This window comes from Antechinus flavipes, chromosome 2, assembly GCF_016432865.1.
Source record: "Antechinus flavipes isolate AdamAnt ecotype Samford, QLD, Australia chromosome 2, AdamAnt_v2, whole genome shotgun sequence".
NCBI lineage: Eukaryota > Metazoa > Chordata > Mammalia > Dasyuromorphia > Dasyuridae > Antechinus > Antechinus flavipes.
The window spans coordinates 355,961,953-355,983,767 of NC_067399.1; the positions used below are offsets into that span (position 1 = coordinate 355,961,953).

At 35.3% G+C, this 21,815-nt stretch overlaps 1 protein-coding gene across 3 annotated transcripts in view; it reads right to left on the reverse strand.

Annotated features, from left to right (window-relative positions):
- CGRRF1 (cell growth regulator with ring finger domain 1) overlaps window positions 1-21,815 on the reverse strand; it is a 71,309-nt gene that overhangs the window by 20,690 nt on the left and 28,804 nt on the right. For all 3 annotated transcript variants that reach the window (XM_051978104.1, XM_051978106.1, XM_051978105.1), the window contains exon 2: window positions 15,444-15,583. In XM_051978104.1, the coding sequence (XP_051834064.1) occupies window positions 15,444-15,583 (140 nt within the window). The remainder of the gene's footprint in view (window positions 1-15,443; window positions 15,584-21,815) is intronic.

Here is a 21,815-nt window from a genome sequence, read left to right on the forward strand (position 1 = left end):
AGAATAAAAAAAGACAGTTGGTTTTCTGTTCTGAAAGTATATTTATTTTTAAAATCACATTTTCTTAAATGGACAGAATTATGTAGGCATCCAGTAGATATTTCAGAAAGAGCCCGCTTACCCTTTATTATTCACAAAATAAATAGATCTCCAGTCTTTTGCAATGAAAAAGATAACTATACTGAATTACCTGATAGAGAGGAAAGGGATTATTACTAAATTAAATTACTTGTGAGAAAAATACAAAGGTCTCCATGCAAAGTATAGCCCATAGGAGTCACTAACATTTAAAAGTTGAGCAAATTCAATTCAGGAAATAGTTATTTATCTCCCTTGGATTTAGAAGATTCTGCTAAAGTGACATTTTATGTAAATACAGTACATCAATTGTATAAAGCCTTTAGGCAAAAAAATCTGTAATCTTATCTATTAACAAGTTTCCAGCAATGAGGCAGATTATAATTCATTTATGCTTATTTGTCCAGTGCATAAATTTACCACAGACCTCATCCTATATGACAAAAGTCTTTATCACTTTTTCCTGATGTTGCCAAGATACCAGTGGAGAAAACTAGCTGACCATGCATGTGACTAGCTTATTTTCTTTTTCAATGTTACATTTCTGTTATCTCTTATTCATTTTCTTAGAGAGTCCTTTTTTATTATATGTTATAATCTGATAAACCTGTTATAGTCCTCTCAATTCTCCCCTATTTGACGCTAATATTTAGTTCTTGAAAAACTGGGGTAAAATGTTGGTATTAAAAAATATGGGCTTTTGTTTCTGAGAGAAGGTTTAAATTTCCTGAAAAGTAATCTAGCCTTCCTTTAAGACTGGGTAAAACACATTGCTTACTTGTACTGTTTGCGAATGAATGAATGAAAAAGCATGTATCAAGTGCTTACTATATGTAAAGTGCTAAAGAATGGAGATATAAATATAAAAGCAAAGATACTTTATGCTCTCAAGAAGCTTACCTTCTGAAAAGGAAAACAACATCCACAACAGTAGTGGGTAGGGAATTTTTGGTTACAGAAGTGACCACAGGGGAGTAATTTGACATACTCCATGAAAACAATGGAGAAGTTGATTTTATCTTGGTTTGTAATTTTAGAACTGGAGGAATAGGAGGTGAGTAGGCAAGGAAAGGGTATATTCTGTGGCAAAGTAGCCATCAAAGCTGGTTTTTTTAATGATGGAAAAGAAAAGAGGAAAGTCAAAGTATGGTTACAGCCTTTTCTGAAATAAATGTTCTGGGAGAAGGAAAGTTTGGGACAGATATTTTTCCAGCACATGGTGTCCAGGGTAGGGTACTGAGTGCTTACTGAAGAGATATGGGAGTAGATGACCCCTAGGAGAGAGTTTGTCAGAGACAGATACATAATAGAAAGAAAGGGGAAAAAAAACCAAAGAAAATGAAAGGAAAAGAAAAGAAGAAAAGAAAGAAAAGAATGAAGAAAGGAAGACATAAAGAGCTGTACTGATGCTTGTGGGGTTTTTCTTCTTTAAAATATAATGGTTCTCTTTGAGAAAGAGCAGGTTTCTTGGGGAAGTTTTCTGGAGGTAGCCTTAGTATCAGTTCAGATCAATAATTACCCCAAATGCAGCCAGGTGTTAAAAGTTCAGATCTTTTATTGCTTCCTCCAAAATAGTCTGGTTAGCTTACAGGCCTCTCTCTCTGCTTGGCTCCAAGAACTCCCTCTGAATGGCTCCAAATCCAAAGATTTGTCCTTCAGCCTCCAGCCAGCCAGGTGGAAAATGGAATGAATCTCTCTTGCCTCCTAGAGAGGGCTTATGGGCTTCCTTACAGAGTGCTCCTCTCCAACCCCTGGCAATGTTCTGAAGTAATTCATTTGACTGGCTCCCTGAAGCTCTATTTATTCTCCTTCTCCAAGAGTGGATTGTGGAATACGAGGGAGTGGGATTATGGGTTTCCTCCCAGAGTGCTCTCTGGCCCTAAGAGCTTCTTGCTTATATGAGCTCTCTAAAGGTGTGAACATAAGCATTATTGTCTATCAGTTCTACTTAGTGCCTTGTTTCTTCTGGCCCCTAACATCTCCTTGTAAGATCAGATCAATCATACTGAACCATATTAAATTAGATAATTATTGTCTCTATCAACTCTAATGACTTAACAGTTTGTAAAGATTCCAACATTTCCCGCTTTCTTTTGTTTTAGAACATAAGGTGGTCATAACCTCCCTGACTTCTCAAGGAGGTGAGAATGCCAAAAAGAAGGTGATCATGCCTTTCCTGACTGCTCAAAAAAGGAGTGAAAACACCATAAAAAAAAGGTGGTCACGCCCTCCCTGACATCTCAGGAAGGGAGATGAAAACACCAAAGGAAATAGAAAATCAAATCAGATTAGTGGGTTTCTGAAGGGGCTCACTTGAAACAGGTATATATAAATCCATCAATATGAGAGGCATTACACATAATTACATAAAATACATAAGCACATAGCAATATAACACAGGCTAGTAGTAATATAACAAATAACATGAATGAACATGAAAATTTAAGTACTGCAATAGTCTCATCAACAATTTTTCATCTCAAGAAATCCAATGATTCTTGCTAGTTTTCAAGAACTGAAAGAGTCTTATCTTGTGTTAGGAAATCCAATGATACCTGAAGATTTTGTTCTTAGGTCTTCTCCTTTGCTTCCAGATTTTTCTCTTTTTCTATTTCTCTCTGATGGACAAGGCAAATATGGCTTGTTGGTACCCAGCTGATTCCTTCTCCACCTGTAGAGATACAAGCAAACCCTCTTTCCCAAGCAGTTAACCTATCTGGTCCCTTCCATTCACCACTTTCTGGGTCTCTCCACATCACCTGGCGATTATCTAAAGATAGTGGAGCTGCTCACACTGGACACTGCTCTTCTTGTGGGTTATAAAACCTGTCTGCTGGAGCCAGTGCATTTTTATCAAATTAAAAAATTAATGATATAGAGAACTAAATTTAAAAGTTCTCTAAGGTTACCCGTGGCTCCCCCTTTCTTTTGCTTTTGGAGGAGTGTCTTAATGTCTGTTTCTTCTTTTTACAATTGCCTGACCTTGAGGATTAAACGGTAAAATCTTATACTGTGCACAAAAGTGTTCAAAATGTTTGGAAGTATATGTGAGTCCATTATCTGTTTTTATTTCTTGTGGCACACCCATAATTGTGAATGCTTGGATGAGGAATTCAGTGACCACTCGGGCTGTCTCTTTTGCTGCTGGTATTGCAAAAGTGAATCCTGAAAAGGTGTCTACTACAACATGGACAGACGACCAAAAGATTTATAATGGGTCACATCTATTTGCCAGATTTCATTGGGTCTCAAACCACGAGGGTTCTTCCCTGGAGGGAGCGTAGGAGGGTGGAAAGGAAGGCAAGCTGTACAGCTTTTTATTATACTCCGAGCTTCCTCTTTTGTTATCCCAAATTGTAAATGTAAAGCTTGAGCAGCCTGATGGTATTTAGAATGGGATTCGTGGGCTTCCTGAAATAAAGGAGTACTGACTAACATAGTTAAAAGGTTATGTGCCTTTGAATTTCCATCAAAAATAGGACCTGGAAGTCCACTATGTGAGTGGACATGCAAGATATAAATTTTTCCTGGATGCTTTCTCACTTGCTCTTGAAGTTCCTTAAAGAGCTGATATATATTAGAAGCTGCAAATTTTATTTGGGCTGTGGCAATTCTTTGTACTGAATAGGCTGAATCAGATATTATGTTTATGTCTCCTGGGTAATAAATGAGATCGCATATAATTGGTTCTGCTGAGTGGATTGAAAAGGAGTTCTGACTACTCTTTTTATGGTTAAATCATGAGAGTATACAGCACAAATATTTTGTTTGGCTGCATCTCTAAAAATAGTTGGTCCTTTAAGAGGAACCTTAGAAACCTTCTCAAAAATCCATTGCCAATTATGCAATAGTCTGGTTATCTTTAATGGAGACCCATGTGCAAAATTTGGAGCCGTGGCCAATATTAGGGGTATGTAACAGTAAGCCTGATGCTACTACTTCTCCTGGTTGATAAATCACAGGTTGTCTACCTGTGTTAGTGATTAGGATATTAGCTACAAATTCTCCAGTTTCCCACATCAGTGTGCGGATGGCCACTGTTTTGTAAGCATCCTCAGGAGGTGAAATGGTCAAGCCTACTGCCTGGAGGCAAGGGATCCATAAGCTGGACAGGAACAGATTTCACCTCTCCAGGGGATATCTCAGTAGTCTTCACTACATATAACTCTGTTTTTCCTAATTGCAATTCCCCCTTTCCCCTCCAATTGCCTTTTGGCTGATTGATTGTGTAATCTCCTTCTTTCATCTGTAACCTCGGCTGCCATCTTGCCCCACTTGGGGCCCTGAAGTTGGGCCCTCCCTCTCATTTCCCTGAGTCAATCTACATTCAGAGGCCCAGTGAAAGCCTCAGTTACATTTTGGACATGGAGTTTTGGGTTTTATTCTCTCACCCTGTCTTCTCATTCTATCTCCATATCTACAATGAGCTCTCAAATGTCCAACTTTTCCACACTTAAAAACATCTACGAGTTTCTCTAGAAGTCCCTTGCCAAGAGGGACCTTGTCTTCCCATATTCATCATAGTTTGGGCATAATAAGCATGTGTCCACTGTGGCACAGCGTCTTATGATCTCCTCTAAAGGAGCATCTTAGTCTAGTCCCCATATAATTCTTTTGCAAATCTCATTGGCATTTTCCTTAGCCAGATGTCTAGTCATTATTTCTGTGGCAGCATTGTGTCCAATGGTTCTTATTACAGCTGTTTGCAAACGTCCCACAAAATCTGCAAAAGTTTCCTTGGGACCTGGCTCTATTTAATTCCAAGCTTTTACTGCAGCCTTAGAAATTTGCTCATACATCTGTTCTGAATTTTCTCCATACTGACCTTCATCAGCTAGCTGATCAAAAGTTATTTGTCTAATAGCTCCTGTTTGCCTATTGCGTTGGGCTTGAATCCTACATAATTCATGAAACTCCGAAAGCCACAACAAATTTTGTCCAGGTTCTAAACATGTCTTAGCTATGGATTTCCAATTATTCAGGATTAAGATTTCATAAGAGAAATTATCTAGTAACATCTTAACATAAGAGGATGTAGCCCCATAAAGAGTGCAACCCTTTTTCAAATCTTTAATTTTTTCCAAATTAAAAGGAGTGTATTTTCTCTCTTTTTGACCTGAAGAGTCAAGCTTTTCAATCACAGGATATGCATTTATAAAATCAGATATATCTTCTCCTTCATTTTTTGCTTTAATTAATACCTCTTCTAATCTTGTCATATTCTGCTTCACAGGAGATGCCTTAATAGGTGGTTCTGATTGCATTACTCCCTCTTCCCCTCCCCCTTCTTCTTCCACCCATGAAGGGTTAATTGAGGGGAGAAGGTCATGAGATGTGGAATGATCTAATTCCTCCCACTGTGAAGTATCACACTCAGAATTGTACTTGACTCCATTCTAATCTGATTCTTCCTGCTTTTCACCTAGTTTAGTTGGCACCTCTCCCTGTTGCTGTTTCTTCTTTTTCCTTATTTTAATACTTATAAAATTTCCTAAAGCCAGTTGTATTAAATTATATGTATTAAGTATGTCTTTGGATATTGAGTTAGGTCCATTTTTATTATAGAATTGATAAAGATCCTTTCCTACTAATTTCCATTCATCTGGATCCAATTTTTTTTTCCCAGAGAGAAACAAGGACATATGTTCTTTACAGTTTCTAAAAGTTCAGTGATCTGCTCCAAAATTATAATCAAACCTTGGCTTTCCATAACTTTGACAATGCTCTCTAAACATTTTCCTTGAACAGAAACAGAAGGCTATTTTCTGAACATCTGTCCCATCTTAGCTGAAATTCTACTTTAACTCTTTTTAACAAAATTTCTTTGTTGTACTTACCCTAATTTCTGGGTTGAAGAGTCTTTTCCACTGGATTAGGATCACAGGCTTTTCCGCTGGATCAGGATCAGACTTTTCCACTGAAATCCACTGAGGGTCCTCTCGGCCCCATGTTGGGTGCCAAAATAAGGTGTTTTACTTCTTTAAAATATAATGGTTCTCTCTGAGAAAGAGCGGGTTTCTCAGGGAGGTTTTCTGGAGGCAGCCTTAGTATCAATTCAGATCAATAATTACCCCAAATGCAGCCAGGTGTTAAAAGTTCAGATCTTTTATTGCTTCCTCCAAAATAGCCCGGTTAGCTTAGAGGCTTATCTCTCTGCTTGGCTCCCTTCGAATGTCTCCAAATCCAAAGGTTTGTCCTTTAGCCTCCAGCCAGCCTTAATGTCTCTGTTTCTTCTTTTTACAATTGGAATGAATCTCTCTTGCCTCCAAGAGAGGGCTTGTGGGCTTCCTCCCAGAGTGTTCCTCTCCAAACCCTGGCAATGTTCTGAAGTAATTCATTTGACTGGCTCCCTGAAGCTCTATTTATGCTCCTTCTCCAAGAGTGGGATTGTGGGATACAAGAGAATGGGATTGTGGGATACGAGAGAGTGGGATTATGGGTGTCCTCCCTCTCTCTGGCCCTAAGAGCTTCTTGCTTATATGAGCTCTCTAAAGGTGTGAAGATAAGCATTATTGTCTATCAGTTCTACTTAGTACCTTGTTTCTTCTGGCCCATAACATCTCCTTGTAAGATCAGATCAATCATACCGAACCATACTAAATTGGATAATTATTATCTTTATCAATTCTAATGACTTAACAGTTTGTAAAGATTCCAACAGATGCTCTATGTCTATCTTAGTACATATCATAAACTGAGCAACAGCTATTATTAATCTAGGTTTTTTTCTTCCTGATAACAGTTAAAAAAAATTAAACATCCTTCCAGAATTGGTGGGAATTTCCAATTTGTAGGAAGTAGGACTAAAGATGGAATCAGCTATAAACTCCAAATAAATCTCCAAAATGTCCACTTGGAGCTTGTTAACTAGTTGAGCTTCTCATTTTTTAGAGGTTTCTTGGAAAGTAGTTAAAAAAATATCATCAATATTAGTCTAATAAAAATATTAAGATCAAGTTTTTAGTTACCTACTATTGATGTTAAATGTAGGTCATGTGTAGGGAATTCTAATTTAGAAGACTACTTCACTTGTTTAAATGTTTTAATGAAGAGTAAAGTCTTTTATTTTATATACATAAACTCTGAAATTATTGTTTTAATGATAGCTTGTTGAATTGAAAGAGCCTCTCCCCAAATAGTAGAAATATTTTTTAACACCATCTTCCAAAGCTATTATATCCTTAAGAATGGCTGAATAAAATAAGAAAAATATGACTGATATTTCCTGTCATCAACCGATAATACAACAAAAATTTCACAAGTTAACATAAAAGATTATTTCAAGAGTGTAAAGATAGTTGCAATTCTATGAAAAAAATGAAGCCTACGGTGCCACACTGTGGTCTAAAGCCAAACTGGGCTTCTAGAAGTACAATTGTCATGGAGCCAAAAGTTCAAAATTCCAGATAAGAGTTTTTTGACCTTGAAGAATAATTGTCACAGCTAAGATTTCTTGTTAATTCGGCTTTAGCACAGCAATGATGGAAACATTCACAAAGTTTCATAATCCTTTCTCTATGCCAATAATTTCTTTTTAAAAAATTAATATTTTTGTATTTGAAAAAATATACTTTCTATCCCTCCCACCTCTTCTTGGCTTGAAAAAAAGGAAAAAAAAATCTTTGTAATAAATATGCAGTCAAGCAAAACAAATTGTGATAGATTTATACAAAATAAAATGTCTCAATCTCTGTCAGGAGTTGTACCAATGAGGTATACTTAATTGCCAAAGTGATGGTCTCTTCTCAGTCCTCAGCCTTTTTCTGACTGTTCTCTCTTCCAGATGCTCCCTTCTTTTTTTTTTCATGATATGGTTGCCCTATTAGCATGATCACTCCTCAATCTCTTTTGTTGGCTCATCATTCATATCATTAACCATAAAAGCTGTTATTCCTCATAGCGTTCCTAGACCCTTTTCTCTGTTTTCTCAATACTCTCAGTATTTAACTATTATATGTGCATACCATCCCTAGCATCTCCCCTGAGTTTCACAGATCCCACATGAATTATTGAACATTTCAAATTAGATGTCCTAGAGATATATCAAACTGAACACTTTCAAAACTAAACTTATTTTTTCTCCTTAACCTCACCTCTTTTAAACTTCCTTATTTATTTTAAATACATGATATCTTTTCAAGATTCCAGATTATTCTTAGTGCCTCACTCTCCCTCAATTCACGTATTAACAAGTCTTACTATTTCTACGCCATAACATCTCTTGAATCCAAACCCCACAATCCCTTCTTTCCACTCAAATTTGGATCAGGGGCTTGTTTTTTCTAACCTAAATAATTAACAACTTCCAAATTGTCTCCCTACTTCATGTCTCTCACCACTTCATTCCACTGCTGCCAAAATAACTTTCTTTAAGCATAGCTCTCTTTATATGAGTCCTCTATTCACCCAACTCCAGGGCTTTCTCTGCCCTTCAGAACAGAAATTATTAATCTTTTCAGCAGAATAGTGTTTTTAATGCATAAAATACATTGGATTCTAAAGAAAGTCAATTACACTTAAATACAGTTATCAAAATATTTTTAAAAAGCAAGTTCATCAACCTTAGGTTAAACTTGTTCCCTCATCACTGCTCTAGAATTAAATGTAAACTCTACCCTCAACTAATCTTTCCAGCTTCAATGGACATTTCTTCCCTCCCATAAGGCATTCTACCTTCCATCTCTGTGGGAGATTGTATTGGCCACTTCCCCAACTTTGCCTTAAACTACCTTTTTTAAATTAAGATGCAGTTCAAATACCATCATCTCCATGAAGATTTTCTTGATTCCCTCAATTACTAATGTTTTTCCTCTCAAAATTTTCTGTATATTTAAGTTTATATATGTTCTTGTAATTTCTCTTCTTCACATGACAACTTTATGTTAATTGTATCAACGCCTATAATACTATAGAACTTCCTCAATGAGAGCTATAATGGATTTGTTTCGCCAATACATGTTAGAAAAATTTAAATGAATGCCTGTTGTCCAGAATGACATGCATGCAGTAAATGGGTAGACCCTTGAAGTGAGCAGACTAGATTGGATTTGGGAAACCATTTGGTACTTTCAATAATCCTAAGTAGTTGCTCCTTGACACATATACAAAATTTTCTAAACAAATATTAATTCTATACTAGATAACTGCATATCATAGAACACCATGATTTCTAAACTCACATCACTAAGAACATGGTTCCATTGAAGTGCTAAAATATGCTATCAGTTACTGCTAGAGATCTTTCTTCAGGACTCTGTCAAAAGATTGCTTTCTTAATAGATAGCATGAAAATCATATTTCAACCTTAGTAAATATCTGAATTTTGCAGAGTTTCAATTATAAATGAATAATATCAGGAGCAAGAAGGGTAGGTCATCAAAATGTAATTACGATTTCAAGATTTTCTCCCTATAAGCACTCATATCTGTATCACTCAGCTAACAATTACCCACTACATGTAAATATGCATTATATATATATGTTATATGACCTCAACTAGGTTATACATAAGAACAAAGGCCAAATCTTGCACTATGTGCAATAGGCATTCAAAAACATTTGCTAATCATTATGTTAAAATGACATAAAAACGATATTACATTGTGCTTTGCCACTATACCCTACTGACCATGGAGCTTTTCCATCTAGTTTGCAGTTGAAGCTTCTTAAATGTATTATCTTGATGATTAAAATGTAATTTATGTGAGCATTGGGCTACCTCCATTTTCTAAATGAATTCCCAGCATTTGGCTCAGTATTTTACATATATACTAAGAGCTTAATAAATGCTTTCTTATTCATTCATTCATAAAGTTATGTTTCTTTTTGATGGTACAGTGATTGTGATTAAGATCTGAAATAACTATTGCAGGAAATCAAATGAGATAGTGTGAACAAAAAGACTAAAAACTGTTAAACATGATATAAATTTAAACTGGTTTAAAATTTTATTGTTTTTTTTTTTTTTTTTTTTTACTGTATTTGTGTTTGGAAATCTCCATTATAATAAACTTTTCATGTTTGTACTGCTTCAATATTTATTAATTTCTACGGAATAAACTGCATTCTTGATTTTATTCTTTAAGCCAGGTAAGAGAATATCAGAAAGTTCTTGACATGTGAGGAAATATGCTAATTTTAATGCAATATGGTCCCAATATTCATTTCATGTTGTTCCCTTTGCTTTAGCATACGTGATACTGCCCTGAGTCATACCTGTTCACTCTCATATCACAGTCATATCATCTTAAGAGTTAGACATGATCTCTGAGATTATCTAATGCAATTCTTTACCTGAAATAAATACATAAAGGAGAAAATAGACTCACCATTGTCAATTTGGCATTATACGGATTCTCAAACAAATTTTCACAAAAGTTTTAAACTGTCTTATAAATGTTTTAGGAAAGTTGTTTTTAAAAAATTTGTAAGACAATTTATAATAGTACATGATAGAATCAGAGCTGGAAAAGATCTTAAAGATCACCTAGTTTCAACTCTTCATTTTTTACAATGACTTGACCAAGATCACAAAAACATAAGTAGACTCGAAAACTCACGTCCTCTGATTCCCTATCTAGCACACATTATACTGTACCACACTATCAATTTAGTCACTGAAATAATTAATTTAATTATGTTGACTTTTACGAACTATCACAATAATACTGCTAGTGAAATAGTACTGCTAGTGAAAACATCTTTCTATCTCTTGAATGAAATATTCCTTTCCTGCTCTGTGAAGTTTCTAGTCTTTTCTTCATCTGAAGACAACAATATCCCCCACCCACCCATTTTACAGAGAATAAAACTGATAGGTAAGGATTTCCCAAATGACTCAAGAGACAGAATCCAAATAGAAACTATCTTCATATGCTACATTTATAAAATCACAATTCAAAATGGGGGAAAGGGGGATGAACCTCTGCTCTGTTTAGAGTTTTTTTAAAAAACCTTTTAATAATGTATTATAATCAGGAACTTGAAATAAAATTAATTTTGATTAGCCCTCATTCTCAAATATTATAAAGTTGTACAAGTTTAAGGTTTACAGAATAACCAATAAATACATCTAATTGAAAGTAAGCCACTGTTTAATTAAATCTTTGTATTTAGCACAACCCTATATTAAACAAGTACCTTTGGCATATTAACATTATTAATGAGACCATCTCCTTCTTAAATTATTCTGATTCCTCACTGCCTCTAATCTAAATTTATCAGGATATACGATTTCAACCATGTGAATACTACTTCCATTGAGTCAAAATGCATGATTCAGTAAAAACTTTCCTAAGTTACTCTGACAGGAAAATAAATATCAATCACTCTGAAAGCCAACCTTTTTTGAATATCACTGATCTGGTTTTCTACTGACAAACACAATCTGTGTGGCCATACCTGAAGAAGCCTTTTCTTTTTGTTGTTGTTGAGTTGTTTCAGTCATGTCCAACCCCTTGTGACACCATTTTGAGTTTTTCTTGGCAAAGAACTGGAGTGGTGTGCCATTTCCTTCTGCAGTTCATTTTACAGATGAGGAAACTGAGGCAAACAGTTTTAAACCTTTTCAGTGTTGTTAAAATTGCTAGAGCTTGTGCTCCATTAATATAGCCTTTGAGAACCTAGAGTCATATCTATTCTATGATGATGCAGAAGAATAGGACATTATTGAAGGAGTTCCTATTTATTTATTTATTCTGTTGGAGTTCAAATGTTGGAGTTCTTGTTCTTCTCAAAACACAGCCGGTTTAGCTTAGAGCCCTCCAAATATCTCCAAATCCAAAGGTTCTGTCCTTTAGCCTCTGCCTCTGCTTTCTTCAGCCTCCAACCAGCACAGAGATGGAATGAATCTCTTGTCTCCTTCACTTGGGGCTCGGCTAGCTTTCTGGTGAGTCTTTCAGACCAGCTTGGTCTCAGTGGGGGAAGTGCAGGAGCCCAGCCACCCAACTACAGTGGTGTGAGATGAAGATGAATCTGGTTGTCCACTGAACTCTCCACTCGTAGCTTTATCCTCTGAAAACTCTTCTTCTGCCACCAGCCAGCCAAATGGAAAATATTCTGGAATAGCTCTCTCTTCACTGGCCTTATATCTGACTCTTCTGAGAGAATGGGATTATGGGTTTTCTCCCATGGTGCTCTCTGGCCCTAAGAGCTTTAAGGGAGGTGTGAATTCACAAAGGTACAAAGTTTACTTTGTGAATCTGGCAAACTTGTGAACTCCGATGAGTAAAGGTGTAAACACAAGCATTGTACTAATTAGTTCTACTTAGTACCTTGTTTCAGGTTCTGGCCTAAAACATCTTCTTGTAAGATCAGATCAACTCTAATTAGTTAGCAGTTTGTAAAGATTCCAACATATTCTATCATGTTTATTCAAACACTACCACATCTCACACCTCTCACTTTTAAAGAGATACTTTAGGATGAGATATCTAATTCTTCCCTCTCAATAGCAAGATTATCTTTGATGTTATGTTATCATGTTACCATTTTATCTTCTTTTCATTTTTAGTTAAAAGTCAATAAACTATTCTTAGCTAAAATTCAGATCTAGTATTTTATAATACCTAATACAACATTCAATACATACTAAATCAGTTATCTGTTGATTTGATTTTGCTCATTTCTAAGAAGAATAACAATTTACAGGGGAAGAAATAATAGATGGGGAAACTATTCCTCTCAGCTTCATGCCATCTCTAAATTCATAATTTGATTTTATCCAAATCATTGATATGTTGATTGACATATCAAAGAGCTAGTGGGAAGAGTTAGTAGGCCAATTTGACAGCTGTGTAGTAGGTGGACTAAAGAAGAGAAAGAATATATACAGAGAAAGCAATTAAACCACTGAAAAGTGATGAGGCTCTGAGTTGGTGTGATGGCTGTGGGAATGGAGAGAATGGGAATGAAAAAATGTCATGGAAGTAGAATCTACAAGATTTTTCAACTAATGGGAAGGAAGAGTCAAGGATAGTTATAAGATTACAACTTGGGAGAAAGGTTCTGATAAAGGCCTCATTTCTAAAATATATAGAGAACTGACTCAAATTTATAAGAAATCAAGCCATTCTCCAATTGATAAATGGTCAAAGGATATGAACAGACAATTTTCAGAAGATGAAATTGAAACTATTACCACTTATATGAAAGAGTGTTCCAAATCATTATTGATCAGAGAAATGCAAATTAAGACAACTCTGAGATACCACTACACACCTGTCAGATTGGCTAAGATGACAGGAAAAAATAATGATGAATGTTGGAGGGGATGCGGGAAAACTGGGACACTAATGCATTGTTGGTGGAGTTGTGAACGAATCCAACCATTCTGGAGAGCAATCTGGAATTATGCCCAAAAAATTATCAAATTGTGCATACCCTTTGATCCTGCAGTGTTTCTATTGGGCTTATATCCCAAAGAAATACTAAAGAAGGGAAAGGGACCTGTATGTGCCAAAATGTTTGTAGCAGCCCTGTTTGTAGTGGCTAGAAACTGGAAAATGAATGGATGCCCATCAATTGGAGAATGGCTAGGTAAATTGTGGTATATGAATGTTATGGAATATTATTGTTCTGTAAAAAATGACCAGCAGGATGAATACAGAGAAGACTGGCGAGACTTACATGAACTGATGCTAAGTGAAATGAGCAGAACCAGGAGATCATTATACACTTCGACAATGATATTGTATGAGGACATATTTTGATGGAAGTGGATTTCTTTGACAAAGAGACCTAACTAAGTTTCAATTGATAAATGACGGACAAAAGCAGCTACACCCAAAGAAAGAACACTGGGAAATGAATGTGAACTATCTGCATTTTTGTTTTTCTTCCCGGGTTATTTATACCTTCTGAATCCAATTCTCCCTATGCAACAAGAAAACTGTTCGGTTCTGCAAACATATATTGTATCTAGGATATACTGCAACATATCCAACATATAAAGGACTACTTGCTATCTAGGGGAGGGGGTGGAGGGAGGGAAGGGAAAAAATCGGAAAAGAAACGAGTGCAAGGGACAATGTTGTCAATACAAAGTAATAATTAAATAAAAATTAAAAATTAATTAATTAATTAATTAATTAATTAGAAAAAACTTTGACTAGAACTAATGGGAATCATTAAATAGTTGAATGGAAAAATCACATAACTTTCAGTTTTCTTTTTGAGAAATGAGGTCTTATTTAAAAAAATGTGTTAAAAAAATAAAAGATCAAAAGATCACATCACAAGGTAGTATTTGGATACTGGAAGGACTCAAGATGGAATGAAAGATGTAGAGAAATAAAATTTTCAATCTCTTGGTTGCAAAAAAAAAAAAAAAAAAAAAAACAACTTGGGAGAATAGAGGTGCTTGGAAGACAAGCAAGCCTAAGGCAGAAGATAATTGGTTTTTAGATATATTGAGATTGAGGTGCCTGTGAGGCAATAAGGCAGCAGAGATGTCCAAAAAGCAGCTGACGATGTAATACCATAGTTTTTAAAAAGTTATTAATTTTATTAATATGTTGGGAATTATCTATATAGAGATGATAATGAATCCATAAAGGCAGATGAAATCATCAATGGAAAGAGAGAAAACAAAGTCCTGGAGGATACCTTACACTCAGGAGAGAGAAAATGGATGATATAGCAAAGCCGACTTAAAAAGAGCAGGCAGGCAAAAGAGGAAACAAGATAAAGCGGTCAAAGAAATAAAGGAAGGTATGTCCAGAAGGTAAAAGTGATTAACAATATTAAAAATATTAAAAAGGTCAAAAAACAAAAAAGATAGGGACTGAGAAAGATAGAATGAACTTGGGAGTCAATGAATTTGAAAACTGACCCTGTCACTTTTCTGTGTGACTTCTAGGTCTCAATTTCTTGACATATAATATGATTGGTTTGAAGTGGATAATTTCTCTAAGGTCTCTCACAGTTTTAAATCTAAATTCCTAAGGCCTCTGATAATTCTAGATCTAAATCCAATGAATTTTGGAAAAGACAACCAGCCTTAATACATTCTGACAGCGGCACAATAAATAAATAAATACATTAAAATTTTACTTCATTGATATCAGAACTTGTTCATCAATATAGTGTTCTATAATTTAGTTGATCAGAGTTGACTAAAACTCAAAAAGTCAAGTGGCTTGTCCATGGAGGCATAGTTAATAAGTATCAATGGCAGAAATAAGCTCAATCTTACTACTTTCATTTCTAGAAGTCTATTCACTATCATACTTCTTTAATCAATTAAAAGCACCAAGAACCTTAAATATGAATTAAAATTTAGGAATACTATATAATATGTGAAAGAGTGAAAAGGGCTAAGAGAAAGGTATTGGAGACAAGGGAAGCTTTGAGAAATAAAGACTAACTTGTGATTGAGGCTGAAGTTGGATTAGTGATCACTAAACCAAAAGGATTCTTGACTTGTTTCATCTCCTTTTTGGATACTCTTGTGTTGAATTCTATCTCTTCTGAATTTCTCAGGATTACTGGAACCTCCAAACCAAACCTAAAGAAAAATAAGGAAAATTAAAGTAAAAACAGTTTAAATTCTAAAAGGAGTCTTTAATGCTAAATTTTCAAAGTATTTTACAATAATTTTTATTATATTCTGCATTTAACATTGCAGAAAAGCAGCAATTTGCACTGTTAGACTGTATATTCATATGTTTAGGTAGATCTGTCCTCTAATCAATGTGGGTATTCATTCCAAAAATGCAGATCACAATTAATATATGCTTACTCATTTTGTGTATTCTTGTCCATATCCTTCTACAAGTCTACTACAGTGAGTCTACTTATCATTCTGGGGTATCTCCTCCCAAGAATACTTGTAGTCTGTTCATTTTGTATATCTCATTTTTGCCATATGACCACCGCCTCTCCTTTTTTTCAACCTCATATTTCTTTTATGAAGTAATTCCTCTTTTTTAACATGTTTCAGCTCACTCATGCTCAATATATAACTTTACACTGTCTTTAGCTCCATATGAGAATGTATCATCCTATGACTCATGGCACATATCACATGGAAGTACCTTAGTATTTTTTTTTTTAATAGTCCTTTGGTTCAGGGACAAGCTTGAGAATCATTAAAAGAATGGCAGTTTCCTAAATTTCCTACATTTCTATGTTTATTCACCTTTAGATATAACTCACTGTCTCTTTGCAGTAGTCATTCAAAAAAAAAAATACTGCAAGACAAATACTGTCTGTATTACTTATCATTTTTTTATTTTTTATGTTCTGAACTTTAGGCATTCATAATGTTATTTTTGTAATGTTAAATCAGACTCTTTAAATGATTATGATCTAACTGAAAAAGCTTTGCAAGGTTTCAGGGTTTGACACAATTGGATCAATGCCAACCATAAACCAAAGTTTTATGAGGACTTTATCATTTGTGGGAATTCCTTTTTCTTTTTATTTGGAACTTGCATTGGTAATGCTTCCATGAGAGTGGTGAGCAAGCACATATCTTCCTAGATATTAATGTTAAGAGAATAGAAAATGGTTATCTGTGTTATATCTTTCAAGGAATCTTGAACAATGTTTACCTGTATGTGGGAGATATTTTGTTTGAAAACAATCTTTTAAGGCAGTATTTTGCTCTACCAAGAAAGATGTTTTTCATAATCAAAAACCAGTTCTATGGCATAGTGTATTCTTTATGATTGTCAGTTAATGATGTGATAGTATAGATATGGACTAGTATGTAATATTGCTTGCTAAAGCTTTTTTTTTTTTTTTTTTTTTGCCTTCTAATGTTCTCATGTCAAGGATGTCCTGAGTATATATGTAAATTATTTTAATAAAAATTTTGTATATATGAAACATTACATACATAAAATTTTAAGTTATGTTTTCTCAGTAGCCTTTAGGGAAAGGGAGAGTTAGTGAAAGGACTTATATTTTCCCCATCTTTTTCATATTTTTTTCTTTTAGATATTCTTGAGAATTAAACCACTATAAAGCCCTAATAATTGTGTCATCTCATGCACAGATTCTTCTATGCACACTTGGTCTAATGTACCTACTTTTACCATATTAGTTTTCTTCTTTATCATATATGCTTCTTCTAAAAGCACACCCAGAATTCAAATGTAATAGCTCCATTATACCTTCAAAGAAATTGTTCTAAAAATTGCTGCTTAAGGAGGATTCTGGGAAGATGTAGAAGTCAGTCAGTAAATTTCCAGATTTTTCCCACAAACAGAACAAATTTGTACTTCAGGGCAAACATAGACTCGTGAAAAAATTAAGGAGACTTGAAGGCAGAACAGGGCTCCAGGAACAACCCAAGAAGATCTAAAGAAAGACTCCAGGCTAGGATTAACCCATGTGAAGTGCAAACACCTCTAGAATAGCTCCACAGAAACACTGAATGGGAAGCCTTGGAATTAGCTGGGTTTGGCTGAAGCCTCAGCAGGAATCATAGAAACTTTCACCTCTTGAGTTATATGTAGAGTCTAGGGTCAGTGTCCAGGAAAACAAAGGGAATCTTGGCTGATTAGAAATGTCAAGCCCAGCTAGGTTGAAGAGACAGGGTTCTGGGCACTTATCGGCATACCAGTAAGTACAAAAGTAGTGGGGCAAGGATGTTGCTGGTGGTGTCACTTGTAGGAGGGTAGAACTTTAGGTTTAGGGTTCCAGTCAGAGGGGAAAGCTCAAGTGACGTTAGAGGCACTATACCCCTACTCCACCATTAAAGATGCTTAAACTAATATTTATCACTTAAAAAAAAAAAAAAAAAGAACCAGCATAGAAGAATCCAACCATAGAAACTTTCTATGGGAACAGGGAAAACCTGGGTTCATTTTTAAAGGAGGATAATGAAGTAAAAAAGACTTTCTCTAACCCCAAAAGTAATGTTAAATGGCTCCCTGCCTAAAATTTATAGAATTCAAAAAAGAATTTTAAAATCAAATGAGAGACATTGAGGAAAAACTAGCACCCATCCAAGAAAAATAAGATTATGAAAAAAAAAAGTTATTCAATTAGAAAAGGAGATAGATTTCCAAACAATTAAAATTATATAAGACTTATCAGTAACCACAGTAAAAAACTTCAGGTCCTGGAATCATGTCTACCAAAAATCAAAAGAAATAGGCTTGTGGCCAAAAATATTATATCCAGTAAAATTATCTATGATAAAAAAAAGATATCTATGATATCTATGATATTCATTGATAATGAATAAGAAAAAAAATGGACATTTAATGAACTTGCAGATTTTCAGGACTTTCTATCAACCAAACTCTAAAAAGAAAACAGGAGCCAATATCAAAGATCAATTTCAAGGAACTCAACACAGATAAATTATTTATGTTTCTAAAATGGAAATATTTACCACATATTTAAGACTGACATCAGTAATAGGGTAGCTCAAAAGAACTATTTATCTGGATGAGGTGAAGAGGAAGAATAGAGACAGAGGTCTTAGAGGGGAAGGAGGGCTCATAGTTTTGAAAATCTATTCAAGTCGGGAATGAGTTAAATAGGCAACACTACATATATCATGAAGGGTATAGCACCCTTCAAAATTTATAAAGAACTAATGGGGGAGGGAAGCAAAGGATGGGGGTAGAAGACAAAGGAGGGATCCGTGGAGGTTAAATAATAGCAAGGCAAGTTAAGGAGCAGAATTAAAGTACATGAGTTAGCAGGGATAGGAAAGAGATATACACAAACCCTACAACAGGAAGCAGGAGTGAATATAGATACATATTTCATATATATATATATACACACACATACACACATGTATGTCTATGGATGGATATGAATGTATATGTGTGTATATATGTATGGATGTGTGTGTACATGTGTGTATATATCTATTAAATATTTGTGCTTAACCATAGCCTGTATACTTGGGGGGGAGTAACGAGGATGAGAGGGGGAAAAAACAATAAAGTAAAAAAATAAATGCACAGCACAGCACAAAAGAACAACCTACAAGGTAGCAAAGATGGACATCCATGAATAATATTTCTTTTACGATTATATATCCTTGAATTGGAAATTTATTGTTATATATTTTGAATCCTCCTTGATGTTCTGCTAGGTATATGACTGTTCTGTTTTGCTTTGTTTTCCTTTTTTGCCTTTCTTTTTTCTTTTTTTTTTAAATAAACAAAAGGAAAAAAAAACTGATCTTTTCCAATTTTTGTTTTTCTTTCTTCCAATTTTATATTTAGCTGTCATCAATGATTTTTTTTAATTGGCTCTCTCACAAAGCCTTCTTGAAAACTAGTTTTTCTATCCACTATTTCATGCTATTATATGAGGCAACTAAGGTTGATTTCAAAATTGTTGCTATAGATGTGAGTAGGATTCCAGAACTACCAGCCCTCCTCCTCCATCTAATTCCTGAGATAATTTAGAATCTGGACTGTAATACCTGGCTATTCTCTGCGGAAATGAAGGCTGACCTAGAGACCTCCATAAAACGAACCAGAACACTACATTTTGGTGACATCACGTGGGGCTAAGGATTTAGATCTATGACCCAGAAATTAGGGTGAGTACAAAAACAGACAAGAAGGAAACTTTGTGAAGGGCTTAACTAGTGTTTCAGCTGAAGTGGGATAAATGTTTAGAAAGGAGCTTTCACGACTGCAAGGAATACAAGTGTAGAGTGCATAGTTAGACTGATAAAAAACCAAGGTTTAATTGTAACTTGGAAGCAGATCATTGAACTCTTTGAAACATTAAAATACACATCTCCTTGGTTCGCTAAGGAAGAATTAGATTCAGACAAATGGAAACTAGTGGGATAGGAACTAATAGAATATTACAATGATAATGATCCTAATTCAATTCCTAAAGAAACATTCTATACATATAACTTAATACATTTGGCTTTAGGAAATTACATAAGTTAGAAATAAGGAAAAAGAAAAAATGCAAGAGGGAGAGTATACAAACTAGGTGAAAAGCATAAAGAATTAGACAAGAAAGGAATGAAGTACAGGGCTGATGAAATTAAGGAATGTGGTGCTTCACAGTAGGAACCATTAGGGCATTCCCTATCCCCTGATCTACTCTCTTCAATTAATCCTTCATGCGTGGAGGGGGGGGAGGGGCAGTGACACAATCAACACCACCTATGAAGCAGCCTACGACAGGATTACAAAAGGCACTAGTTAAAGCTAAAAAAGGACATCTGATTTAAAAATAAATGCATACCCTGTTATTCAAGAGTTTGACTCTTCAAGTTAATGAAGGAGAAGATACACTCCTTTTGATCTGGAAAAAATCAAGGATTTGAAAAAGGGTTGCACTCTTTATAGGGCTACATTGTCTTGTGTTAAGATGGTACTAGAGAATATGGCTTATGAAATTTTAACCACTAGTGATTAGAAATCTATAGCAAGACATGTTTAGAACCTGGACAAAACTTGTTGTGGCTTTCAGAGTATACAAGCACAAGGAAATAGGCAAACTGGAGTTAATATACAAATCACATTTGACTAACTAGCAGGTAAAGGTCTGTATGCAGACACTTTAGCACAGATTAATTACTCTTTGATAGCATATGAACAAATTGCTGCTGCTATCAAAGCATGGGGCTTCCTCCTAGGACGAAAAGATGGAGGGGAAGCCTTCGCAAAAATAGAGCAAGGTCCAAATGAATAAACTTTTGCTGATTTTGTGGGACATCTTCAGACAGCTATCATACAAATGATTGGTGAAAATTCAGCAACAGGAATAATTATCAAACAACTTGTTAGAGAAAATGCTAATGAGGTTTGTAGAAGAATTATACTGGGACTGCACAAAGATGCTCCTTTAGAGGAGATCTTAAGATGCTGTGCCACAGTGAGCACAAATGCCTTTTATACTCAGGGTTTGATGCAGAACATGGGAAGACAAGGTCCCTCTTGGCAAGGGACTTGCAGAGAGACTTGCTGGTTTCAGTGTGATAAAGTAGGGCATCTGGAAGTTCAATGTTGGCATAGAGATAGAGTAAGAAGACAGGGTGAGAGAACAAGACCCAAAGCCCTATATCCAAAATGCAACAAGGGCTTCCATTGAGTCTCAGAATGTAGATTGACCCAGAGAAATGAGAGGTGGGGCGCAGGTCCAAGACTTCAAACAAAAAACAGGTGGGGCCTGATAGCAACTGAGGTTACAACCAGAGTGTCTTTAGAAATTCAATACTCTGATATGATCAATCAGCCAAAAAGCAATCAGATGGGAGAAAGGGATTACAATTGGGAGAATACAGGCTTTTTAACCCAACAAAAGAACAGTGTCCAGTGCGAGCAGCTCCAATATAATCTCCAGGTGATTTGGAGAAATCTAGAAAGTGATGAATGAAAGGGACCAGAGAGGTTAACTGCTTAGGGGAGAGGGTTTGCTTGTCTTTCTACACATGGAGAAGGAATCAGATGAGTGCCAACGAGCATCTTGAGAAAGAGAGATAAAGAGAAAAAAATCTTGAAATAAAGGAGAAGACCTAAGATAAGACTGTCTCAGAACTTCAAAACCAGCAGGAATTAAGCTGCTGAGACATAAGCCTGATACAAAACTTCAAAATCTACAGAAATCATTGGATTTCCTAACACAAGATGAGACTATTGCAGGGCTTCAAAACTTGCAGGAATTCTTGGATTCCCTGATACATGTGAAGTAATGGACAACAGATTGGTTTTAGACTATTTCTAGGACTTACAGACATGTATAATTCCTCATGTTGATTCATGTTATTTGTTACATCACTATTACCCTGTGCT